Raw genomic sequence first — 12,500 nt, forward strand, 5'->3', positions numbered from 1 at the left:
AACACTCAGAAATACAAACTGACCTTGACAACATTGTGAAATGGTGCAACAATTGGCGTATGGAACTTAATTGCAAAAAACATAAGGTGATGAGATTTGGCAATCAAAATGTTCTTCGAGGTATTGCTAATCCATACACATTAAATGTAAATGGAATAAATTATGGCCTCTCAAACAGTGTAATAGAGAGAGATATAGGTATTTTTGTACAACCAAATAGGAAATGGAAACATCAAACACAAGTATGTGTTAATAAAGTTAAAAAAATATTAGGTTTGTTATAAAATGCCTTTGAAAGTAGAGATGGTAATATGTGGAAAATTTCGTATACAACCTATGCTCGACCTCATCTTCAATTTGCGGCTCCAGCATGGAGTCCGCCAAATCTAGCTGAAATTTCAATGTTTGAACGAGTTCAACACAGGGCCACAAAAATAACTTAATCAAATCGAATGCTTTAATATAAAAAGCGGCTAATTAGAATGGGTTTAACAACTTTAAATTTTAGAAGAAATGAAGAGACTTGATTCACTTATACAAGATATTAAATCATTTAGAGCATGTCGATCTTAATGTCAAACCAGTCCTTAAGTCAAATGTTGAATTAGATGTCCCATGTTCCTCAACTAGAGGTCATAAATATAAAATCAAGATGCAGTGTTTCACCCCTCGCAAAATAAATGACTTTCGTGCATCGGTTAGCTCAAGAATACATTTTTTCTAAAACAGAGTGTGCAAAATTTGGAACAAACTTCCGGATATTGTTGTAGAGGCCAAGAGCTTAAACAAGTTTAAAGCAAGTCTTGATGAATGGTTTACAAATAATGAGAAAATATTGATTTAAAAAAAAAAAAAAGTAATGGACTCTATAGCTGAACGTTGTTATGTCTCAGCTTGTGGATAAGATTCATGCAGTTTTATCACTAACTAACTACATATCAGCTTTAAAAAAAAATTATTTATATTTGTAAAATTAAAAAATTAAACTACTAATTTTCAAAATAACTAAACCTAAACAAATAAATTGTAATCCAGCTAAATTTTATTTTTATATGCAATTCAGTTTTACTTACTCTCTAAAAAACAATCATAATTAACTATTGTGTACTTGAAGGTTTTTCGACATGGATCATATCCAAATACATTATTATTTGAAACAATAAAACAGCTGTTATTTTTGTAGCACAATTTTTGAATAAAATCTGTAACATTTGCTGATTTACATAGATTCATTTCTGTTGCAATGGTTGGGCATAACTTATTGTTAAAACGACCATAAAAAGCACTTTGTATTTGTATCAATGATTTATCAGGACATGTTATAATACTTGAAGTCCCTTCACATATTACAACTGAAATGAAATAAAAACATGTAAAAAATTAAAAGTATTTTTGCATTTTTGACAGTAATGAGGTTACACCTGTTTTTGAATACACATGCTTACATTTTTAATACACAAAAAAAACATTAAATAAAACATTAAAAAAGTTTGCTTGTAAAAAAATATTATCTGACAATCTTTTTTTAATACACAAAAAAACATGGATGAAAACATTAAACAAAGCTTATTTTATGAAAAATATTACAGTGACAATACTTATTTCCTAGAATTTCATAACAATAGTTTTGTTTATAAAAACTTCACAAATTCTTGCAATTCTTTGAAAGTTCAAATTGAAAGTTCAGTGAAAAAATATTATCTGACAATCTTTTTTTAATATACAAAAAAACATAGACTAAAACAACAAACAAAGTTTGTTTGTGAAAAATATTAAAGTGACCATCTTTATTTATTTTCTATAATTTTATAACAAGATTTTTGTTTTTAAAAACTTCACAAGTTCTTGCAGTTCTTTAAACATGTTTCTTTAAACATGGATCTTTAAACATGTAATCTACTATAGGGATTATTGATAACAAATTGTTACTTGTTTTTTCTATTTTATAGCTTAAAGGAATTTTCAAAAAAAAAAAAAAAAAATACTAAAAGAAAATATTGCTGCCCCATACCAAAACCTTTAGTCGATGTAACTGGACTCCTTTGCAGCAGCATACTGTAACATAATTGATGTTACAGTACTTGCAAGGCTAAATTCAATTTAAACATGCATTCATATATATATATATATATATATATATATATATATATATATATATATATATATATATATATATATATATATGAATTATATATATATTGCTTCAATTACAAACTAGTAATTATATTTATTTACAACCAAGCAGTTAAGTCACTTTTTAATGGCTTCTTTAAAGTTCGCCTATTTAAATGGGCTACATTAGTGTTACTTAATTATAAAAAATATGGCGCCTTGATATGCGATTTTACATATTGACCATCATCTAAAGTCATATCTCCGTTCTTAGGTCCACATTTGTTAACCTGATTTTTAAAATTTCAAATAATTTATGATTGCGATTTTTTAAATTTTACTTTTTTTAATTAAAGAGTTATCCTATTGTTATAGAATGTAGGGGCACTTACTAATATGCACTTTATTATTTTACTTCTAAGACACCATTTGCAAATTATTTCTTCTTAAATTGCCACATATTTGTGCTTGAAAAGGTATGGTAAAAGTATGAATATTTTTATCATGGCTCTTTAATAAGTCTCTTTATTGAATTCTTTCTTTAACGATATCTCTAGATCTCTAGACATTTACAAGGTTCCTTATTTTAATTTTGAATTTAAGTAAACTATCTCTTAGTTGTCATCCATGTAGTTCTGCTGGAGAGCAACATTAGAGTATTGTGCAATATTAGATCACCTTTGAAAATTTCTTAGTTTGACATACTTTTATTATAAGTTTTACTGATTTCATAGTGGCTTCAGCTAAACCGAGGGTAGTGCAGACTATTTGCTATTTGCTTAAGTTGCCACTGTTTAAAAAACTGATGGAACAACTTTGAAGTATATTGAGTACCATGATCTGAAACTAACTTCTACGGGACAATATTTCTAGAAAATGATTATTTGCATGCTTGTGTTGCATTTATGCATTTACCAAATTGGTATTTGAAGGCAGAAAAACCTCCGGTAACAAGCTATAACTATCAACAATAATTAAATAGTTTTTATAAGCCCACTGAAATAAACCAGTTTCAACCTTTTTGCCATGGTTGCTATGGAACGCAATAAGCTAACAAAGATTCTTTTAGCTTTGATGGAAGATACCTTATACATGGTTTGTGCTTTTGGATTAACTGTTCAATTTGGTTGTTTAAACCTGACAAGAAAACAGCCCAACATGCACAACATTTGCATTTTTCCATTTGGAAGTTACCTTTGCGCACTTTCAAAAATATTTCTTTTTGCATACTAACGGGAATTATTATTTGGTTTTGATGTATCAAGAGTCCATCAACTTAAACAATTTAAGATTTAAAATTTTGGTAAGACTGGTGATTTGCTAAACAATATTTTTCAGAATTCGGCCATCCAGAAACTATGCTTTCTTGCAATTGTTGTAAAAGTTAATTTTTCTCAGTTTTCTGCCTAATTTCTTCTAATTAACTCACTGTAGCCAGCACTCTTTTAATTATTGAATTAATGTATACGTTCAGACTATTTTCTGCAATTTCGTCATCATTTTTAGTTTAAGATACAGGTGCACAAGACATTGTATCAGCATCAATAATTGACTTGCCAACAACATGCTCTGCAGTAAATGAAAATCTTAATAATTTTTTTTTTGATCGTTGAATTCATAGAAATATATCAATAAGTGAACAATAATTTAATATGGTAATTAGAGGTTTGTGATCTGTCTCTTGAACTTGGTAACTCATACAAGTACTTCGACATACACGTGGATCCCCATGTTACAACTACCATATCCTTGTCAATTAAATAATGTTTTTTTCTGTTATTGTCAGAAATCTAGATGTATAATCAATTGGTTTGTATAACCCATTGTGGTTCTGGTAAACAACACTAAGTCCATTTAATAACTTCCATCTGTTCTCACTTTTACTGATTTTGTCCAAATGTGTCCAAAATTGGTGGATTTGTCTATCTAACGTCTGTTCACAAAAAATCCTGACTGATTTCAAATGTACACAAATTGTTCTAAATTTCGAATTTTCGATTCGAAATTTTTAAATTTAATTGGTCAACAACAACAGTTTCATTTTGTGGCAAAATTGAGTTTAAATAATTAATTCAAATAAACATGGAGCATCTAAAAGAGAACGATGTTAGAAATGTGATTGGAAATTTTTATAAACAAAACATAAACAGTGGAAAGAAATTTACAGTGGATCATTTTAAGAAAATGGGAATCGCTAAATCTACAATTTATGACATAATTAAAAGGTCTGAAATTAATTTGCCAACGAATAGAAAAATCGGTTGCGGCAGAAAACCTTTTAAAATTACATCAGAAAAGAGAGAGTCCATGATTGCAAGAGCAGAAGAGAGAATCGGGATTTCGCAAAGAAAATTGGCACTAAAATATAAGATAAGTGTTTCATACGTAAATAGATTATTAAGTATGCATGGACTAAAATATACCAAAAGAAAAAATGCACCAAAAACAACAGAAAAGCAAGAAATTAAACAAAAGAAAAACTTATTAAAACTTTCAAAAACTTTTTTCGAGCCATCAAATGAGTTTGAAATCATCATGGACAATGAATCTTATTTCTGTGTAAATGGTGCAAATTGTTCACAAAACTCTGGCTACTATACAAAGGATAGTTCTCAAACTGATCCTAACATTAAATTCAACTTCAAAAAAAAGTTTGACAAGAAAGTTCTCGTTTGGATTGCAATCAGTCGTTTTGGTCATTCATCGCCTTATTTTGCTGTAAAAAACTGTGCACTGAATGCAAAAACTTATTCTAAAGAATGTATTACAAAAAGACTTCTTCCATTTATAAATTCCAAGCATCAAAACATGAAAATTTTATTTTGGCCTGACGGAGCAAGATGACATTATACAAAACACACATTAGAAACTTACAACACTTTAGGTATTAACTTTGTCAACGCTAAAGATAACCCCCCAAATGTACCGCAGTTAAGGCCAATTGAAAATTTTTGGGCACATTTAAAAGCAAAAGTTTATGGAAATGGATTTACTGCGAAAAATCTTGACCACCTTAAGAATAGAATTCGATTAAAGTTGAAAGAGTTTGATCCAGACTACTTTTTCAACCTAATGGATTCAGTCAAAACTAAAGTTCGAAAAGCCGCTGATTTAGGACCACTTTCGGTTATAAAATAGTTAACAATGTCCAGTCACTCATTTTAGTTAAAATTTTTGTCAAAAATCGATTAATTTGTATTCAATTAAGAACAATTTTTCATTCCGGATTTTTTGTGAACAGACGTTATTTTTTATCTCATAGAATGTTTAAGTATTTTTTTCTATCTACATCCATGCAGATTTTAAACTTATAAGAACTCACAAAGCTAGATCTTTTAAGTTCAAAACCAGAGCTTTAGTTTTGCCAGTAATAGATTAAATTTTGTTAACTATGCAAACTATTTAGAAAACTATTCAAAGCTGTAACACTTGTTGGTCTTGGGAAATTTTATATTGCTTCAACTTTTTTGCTTAGAGGTTTCATTCCCTCTGCTGAAATTTTTGTTCCTAAAAATTCCATTTCACTTTGATTAAATACACACTTTTCTAATAGATTTTCATTGTACTTATTTTCTGTGTTGTCCAATATTAAAAAATTATCCATACTTTTTAAAACTCCTTTAAAAACATCAACCACATGATATATTTTTTACTAAAGATTTCTGGAAGTGATGTTAACCCAAATGGACCTCTTATTGTGCAAAAATGACCAAATGTTGTAGTAAACGTACACTTTAACTGACATTCCGAATCCATAGGGAGTCGCAAATATGTTGGGTAAGCATCTAATTTAGCCATACATTTACACCCATTTCCTAGTTAGGCAAATGTATAATCTGCACTTTTATATTCTTAAAGTTTGCGTTTTGTATCTTTATTTAGTTGTATCAAGTCAAAACAAATAAGAAGCTGTCCATTAGGTTTTATTACAACTGCAATCAGATGACACTAGCCAGTAGGTTGATCAACTACCCATTGATAACACCCATCTCTTTTATACATTCAAGTTCTAACTTTAATGGTTCTGGTAGTAGGTATGCTACTTGCCATGGTGCTCCAATAATGTATAGTGTAACATTTTCAAGAACTTTAAAATGTACAGGATCACCTTTAATTGTTCCTAACCCATTAAATACTGACAAATACTTTTCTACTCCTTTATTTATAGTTATTTTAATCATAATAGACACAGATTCTTTAGGAATGTATGTTTTAACTAGGTTAAACTTTTGTAAGGTAGGTCTACCTAAAGCAGTTTTTACATTATTATTATTTGTAATAATTGTATTCATTGTTTAAACTTTCGATAATCATGCTTAAAGATTTAGCAAACTTTGATCAAATTTAATGTCTTATTGTTTAGCTGAAGAAATGGTTTTACTAAAATTTGTTTCAATTTTTCAACAATGTGAAATATGATATAGAAACTTAATGGTAAAATAAACTGTTTATTATTTAAAATCATTATTTAAAATATAAAGTTATTTAATTTAAGTTATTATTTGATTAAGTAATTTTGTTATTATTTAAAATATAAAGCTATTCATGATTTGTTCACATTCAATACCTTTACATGATCCTATTACTTTTAGAGTTTCTAATCTTGCTTGTAACCAATTCAAAGCAGATATATCAGAAATATTATCTTACTTTGTTTGGCTACAATATATGTACGCATGTATCTAGATATGTATAAATAATGTATGTATGTATGTATGTATGAATGTGTGTATGTATGTATGTATGTATGCATGTATGCATGTATGTATGTATGTATGTATGTATGTATGTATGTATGTATGTATGTATGTATGTATGTATGTATGTATGTATGTATGTATGTATGTATGTATGTATGTATGTATGTATGTATGTATGCATGATTGTATACATATGTATAAATTGTTTTTTTTTTATTAACAATAGATTCAAGAACATTAAACAACTATCCTTTGAAAACGTTTTTGCTGAAAGAAATCTTGAAAACATATACAGACATTCCTTTGTAGAAACAATGTCATTTTTGAAATTGATTTTTTATTTGAAATCCTAATTTTTAGAGAGATAATAAGACATATTTATTTAGATAATTGTTTAACTTATTTTATTAAATAATTTCTTGCTATATTTAAAGTTTAAAATTTTTAATGAAAATGATGATCTTAATACAGATTTTTTACCTATCAGGTAAGAATTTGTAAAATAGATAACTAATTATGCATAACCACTGTGGGTTTTTATATTATCAATAATTTTAAACTTATCGGTTAAGTTGTCACAGAAACTTCGTGAACATCAAGTAACCCTAAAAGTACTTTATATTAATATTTATTTTGTAAAACTTTTGCTTAATATTTTGATTGTAAAACGTTTTTCTTCTGATCACAAGTCATCTTCTGGTCACAAGAAGTTGATTTCCTTTTTAAAGTTCAACGGAGTTTTTTTTTCTTATGTGAATTTTAATATTTTACAATACCTCAATTTGAATCAATTAACAAAAAGTTAAATTCATTAAAGATTTTTGTTTAATTAAGTAAATAATTTATTGACTATTAATAAAGAGTTTAATCCTCACCAAGTTGTTATTAGTATCGAGCTCAACTAGTTACTTTAAACAACTGCTCTGTTTGTAAAGTTTGTGTTTTAGAGTAATAGTCAAGAGAAAACAAGCAATAGCTGAAAAGAATAAGGAGTAGCCTCCTCATCAGTAGTACCACCATTAGCCACACATGCACACACAAACACAAACACAAAAATATATATATATATATATATATATTTATATATATTTATATATATATATTTATATATATATATACGTAAGTGTATATATATGAATAATTAAAATATCTTTATATTATTATGTATAATATAACTTAAAAGAGTGCTCAATAGATAAACTAGAGCTATTTAGTATATATGTTACTGTTACCCGCATTACCAGGAATTAGCTAAATGCTAATGTTTATAATATAATTTAATATTGCAACTCTGAGTTTCATGTGTTATCACAATCATCAGGCAAGTAGTAAAAAAAAAAATATATATATAACTGCATTTAGAAATTCAGACTTTTTGTTTAGTAAATTTTCTTGATCCAAACATTTAAACATAGTATATATTTTTTGGAAATGGTATTAGAGGCAAGTGCAGTTTTTAGAATAAACCAGTTTAATTTGGAATTAGTATACTTTTTTTTTTAGTTGTCAAATATATTTAGAAAGCATAGTCTCTTTATGTTTAAAAGATTGTATGTGGTTGGCGCAACATTTTTTTTTTACAAAGAAACTTGACATTTACAAGAAAATTTACTAAACAGTAAATCTGATTTAATTTTTTAATGTAAACATAAAAATAAGCAACTTTTAAAAACTATTTCTAAAATTGTTCTAATTCTTGAGAATTTTCATTATACTTTCATGATTAATCTTTTAATTTTAATGTAGTTGATGCTACTTCCTGGTTACTACAGTTATTTATTTCATGATTAATTATAAGAATTCATGTGAAATATTTTTTCTATAATATGAACTTGTTGATGTTTAGACATTCTTCTTGATGAAGCAACTGATGGAGAAACAAATTGTTGAAGACAAAAATTGAACATGTATTTTTACTAATTTACTATTGCTCTGTTCTTTAATAACATTAAGCACTCTATTTGTAGAATACACACTAATTTAAGTATATAAATATTATATATATATACATATATATATATATATATATATATATATATATATATATATATATATATATATATATATATATATATATATATATATATATATAAGATATATATATATATATATAAGATATATATACGTGTATATATATGTATATAATATATATATATATGTATATATATATATATATATAACATATATATATTATATATATATACACAAATATATATATATATATATATATATATACATATATATATATATATATATATATATATACATATATATATATATATATATATATTTATATATATATATATATATATATATATATATAGTCTTGGACAAGAATGGCGTGGGATCACACGCTATAACTGATCATGCCTGTAATTTTTTTTCTTTATAGCTTGACCACGGCTGTTTTGATGTTTTAACAATTTTAAAATGCAATAAGAAAATGGTTACGCTATGAATAACTTTTATTTGGTCAAAGTAAAAAACTAATTACAATGATTGTTTAGAATAAACGCATTTTGTGTAGATTAAATGTTATTTTTAATTTTTTTTAAGTAGGCATGTATTTTTTATGATAAATTTAAACTTTTAAAATGGTTAAAAATATTTCCATATTTTTCTAAAAATATTTTCACAGATTGCTTTTTTAAGTTACTTTAAATTATGAATAAATTAATTTAAATCTTCCCATGAAATGATTTTACTACTTTAACTTTTTTTGTTTCTCTTTTTACAAAGAATTGTTGAAAAGAATTTTTTAAACTTGACCTACTAATCAGAGCATAAAATGATTAAAAAGTACTATTTTAAGAAGACTTTGTTAATTTTTAAACAACTTTGATTTTTGCTACTGTTTGAAAAAAATGTTTATACTATTTAAAAATATTATATATTTTTCTTTTCAATAAATTTATTTCACTTTCAATGATTTAAATAAAATTTGGTTATTTTTTAAAAATTCTTTAGAATTAATTTATATAAGCGTTTTGCATTTTAAAGTAATTTATTTCAAATGCAATTAAAAAAGTAACAAAAAGTAATTTTCACTTCGATTTTAAGTTTTTTGAGTTATATTTTGAAGCTAATATGTTTACTTTTTCATAAAGAATTGCATTCTTTGTTTATTAGTTTCTTTGATTTTTTTTTTCTAGTTTAAATTTAGCTTAACGTTTCTTTTTTCAGCGCATTTATTAATTGTTGAGGAATGCGCTGAAAAAAGCCGGCCTGAAAACAGCTGCCATGTATAGACCACACATAAAAAGGGAAGAAAAATTTGGCTTTGCCCATGATTGCTTGCCAATGGTGGGCTGGTATATATATAAATATATATATATATATATATATATATATATATATATATATATATATATATATATATATATATATATATATATATATATATATATATATAAAATATATATATATATATATATATATATATATTTATATATATATATATATATATATATATATATATATATATATATATATATAAATATATTTATATATATATATATATATATATACATTATATCAGGCCTTCTCAGGAGACGCGTGAAGTCGCATGCCTTGAATGACCATGCATACATTTTATTGTTGATAACTTGACCACGATTTTTTTGCATATGTTAAAAATTACACATTTTAAAAACGCGCTGAAAAAGCCAAACTAATTTTTCATATTATTTTATTTTTCTTATTATTAATTTATTATTATAGTTATTAATGAGGTAATAAAAACATAAAAATAATATCTAATATGGGTAATTCCATTTTTAACTTATGCCACACCCATAACAACTTTATCAAACATTTGCTAATTTAAACTTTAAATTAAACTTTAAGCCATTTTTCATGAAAGCTGTTAGTCTAATGAATAAAATAAGCTGAAAAGTTTTGAGTCAGGCCAAAAGAGGGCAAACTTATTGCTGAAAATGCCACTTACACTTCCGTTACATTGAAAACAAGGTAAAAAAATTGCTTCAATTTTCAGGTTTGATTTCTGCGAATCAGTAAAGCAGTTTGAATTAGAAACTTTAACAAGATGTTGAGAATTGTAATCCAATTTATTGAATCTATAAAAATCTATTAGAGTTTAGCGGCTAAGGAAAATAAACTTGTTTTTTTGATACTGCATATTCTACTTACGTAACATCATTTAAATTATTGAGCAATTATTATCGTGAATTATTATTCACGATAAAAATCTATTTTTAAGATTTGGAGTTACATAACAAAAGAATTGCAAAAGTATTAAACTCATTCATTAAAAACAATTACCAAAAAAAAATTTTAAAACTGGTGGCACTTTTCCTAAGTGATTTTTTATAGCATTCATGAAAGTTATTAAATCAAAAACAGTTTTTCCGCCAAGACCAAGAGCAACTTCAAAAAATTATTTTAGTATTATAACTTTATTTTTACTTAATTAAGTCATTGGTTTGTCAAAGTATTTACTTACACTTCTTACGTTTATGCGTATTGCTTTATTTTCATAAGGTGGAATTTTTAAAATGCTGCAAAGTATTCACATTTTAATCTTTTAAAATATTTTTGACGTAAAAACAGCTTTCACAGTTTAGGAGAGGGGTATATGTGATTGTTAGTGACAGAAAGGAGAGGGTTAAGAATTGACAAATATAAAGTAACGTGTTTATGGATGAGCCCCCAAACAAATGATTTGTTTTGGAGCTGTCCATAAATTATGTCAACAAAAAGGGGGGAGGGGAGTCTGAATTTTTTTGACATTTGTTGACAAGAGGAAGGGGGAAGGTAAAGACAAGTTGATATGAACAATTTTACTTCTTCAATAAATTTAGTTACTTAAAAAAAGAAAAATTAGGCAGCGTTAGCAGTGCTGTGTTACATACTAAAGCTATTTATTTTCCTACTTTTTAAAAACCTGTTTTAAGAAGACCCGACATGTGCAGAACTAAATAAGCACACACAGGATGTTTACTTGTTTTATTTTTTCAAAGTTGTTTTTGGTTAGTCTGCTATGCAAACAAATAGCCAAAAGATGCAATTTACAAAGATTTAGTCTGATGTGAAAGCTAAAAAAATTTCATGCAAGTACTTGGTCTACACTTATTTAAATGTTAATACCAGGTGTGGACAACCTGCAGTTGATGCGGCTCAATAGCTCCATGCACATGCATCAATAGAATACTGAAATAAAGATTTGGTAGATGATTTGAAAAAAATTTGAAATGAAGAAATTGGTTGCTCTTCAAAAATTCTGTTTTTAAAGTGTTATCAACATCTTTATTTCAATATTATAATAATATTTGTGCTTGACGCTAAAGAGGAGTACCTCAACATTGAAAGAACCACAGGAGGTTTGCGAGCTGCAGGTTGCCAACCCCTGGTATAAACTTTTAAATAATATAATGTAGACCATGTACTTACATAAATCTTTTTTGTTTGCCCATCAAAATAAAACTTTGTAATGTTTAACTTTTGGCTCTTCTGTCTTAATAGGTTGCTGACCCCTGGTTTAAATAACTTGTTAAATGCATTTTTCACTTTACTGAACACTATAAGAAATAATTGGCTTTTACTGTGAAATTGAAAGAGGTCTAAAGTTAAGTGTTTAGTTAAGTGAGGAGGATTGGCAAAGTGTTGCATTAATTTGAAATATGTTCATATTTAAATGTGTTAGGTGTATACATTTTTGTGAACACCCTT

General features: G+C 26.4%; 1 protein-coding gene across 1 annotated transcript in view; it reads right to left on the minus strand.

Annotated features, from left to right (window-relative positions):
• Window positions 1–931: 931 nt before the first annotated feature.
• LOC136080273 (L-rhamnose-binding lectin ELEL-1-like) overlaps window positions 932–12,500 on the minus strand; it is a 31,900-nt gene continuing 20,331 nt past the window's right edge. Inside the window, exons 3-4 of the mRNA XM_065796888.1 lie at window positions 1,074–1,352; window positions 932–942 (exon numbers count right to left, since the gene is read on the minus strand). Of these exons, the coding sequence (XP_065652960.1) occupies window positions 932–942; window positions 1,074–1,352 (290 nt within the window). The remainder of the gene's footprint in view (window positions 943–1,073; window positions 1,353–12,500) is intronic.

Source organism: Hydra vulgaris, chromosome 05, assembly GCF_038396675.1.
Source record: "Hydra vulgaris chromosome 05, alternate assembly HydraT2T_AEP".
NCBI classification, from domain to species: domain Eukaryota; kingdom Metazoa; phylum Cnidaria; class Hydrozoa; order Anthoathecata; family Hydridae; genus Hydra; species Hydra vulgaris.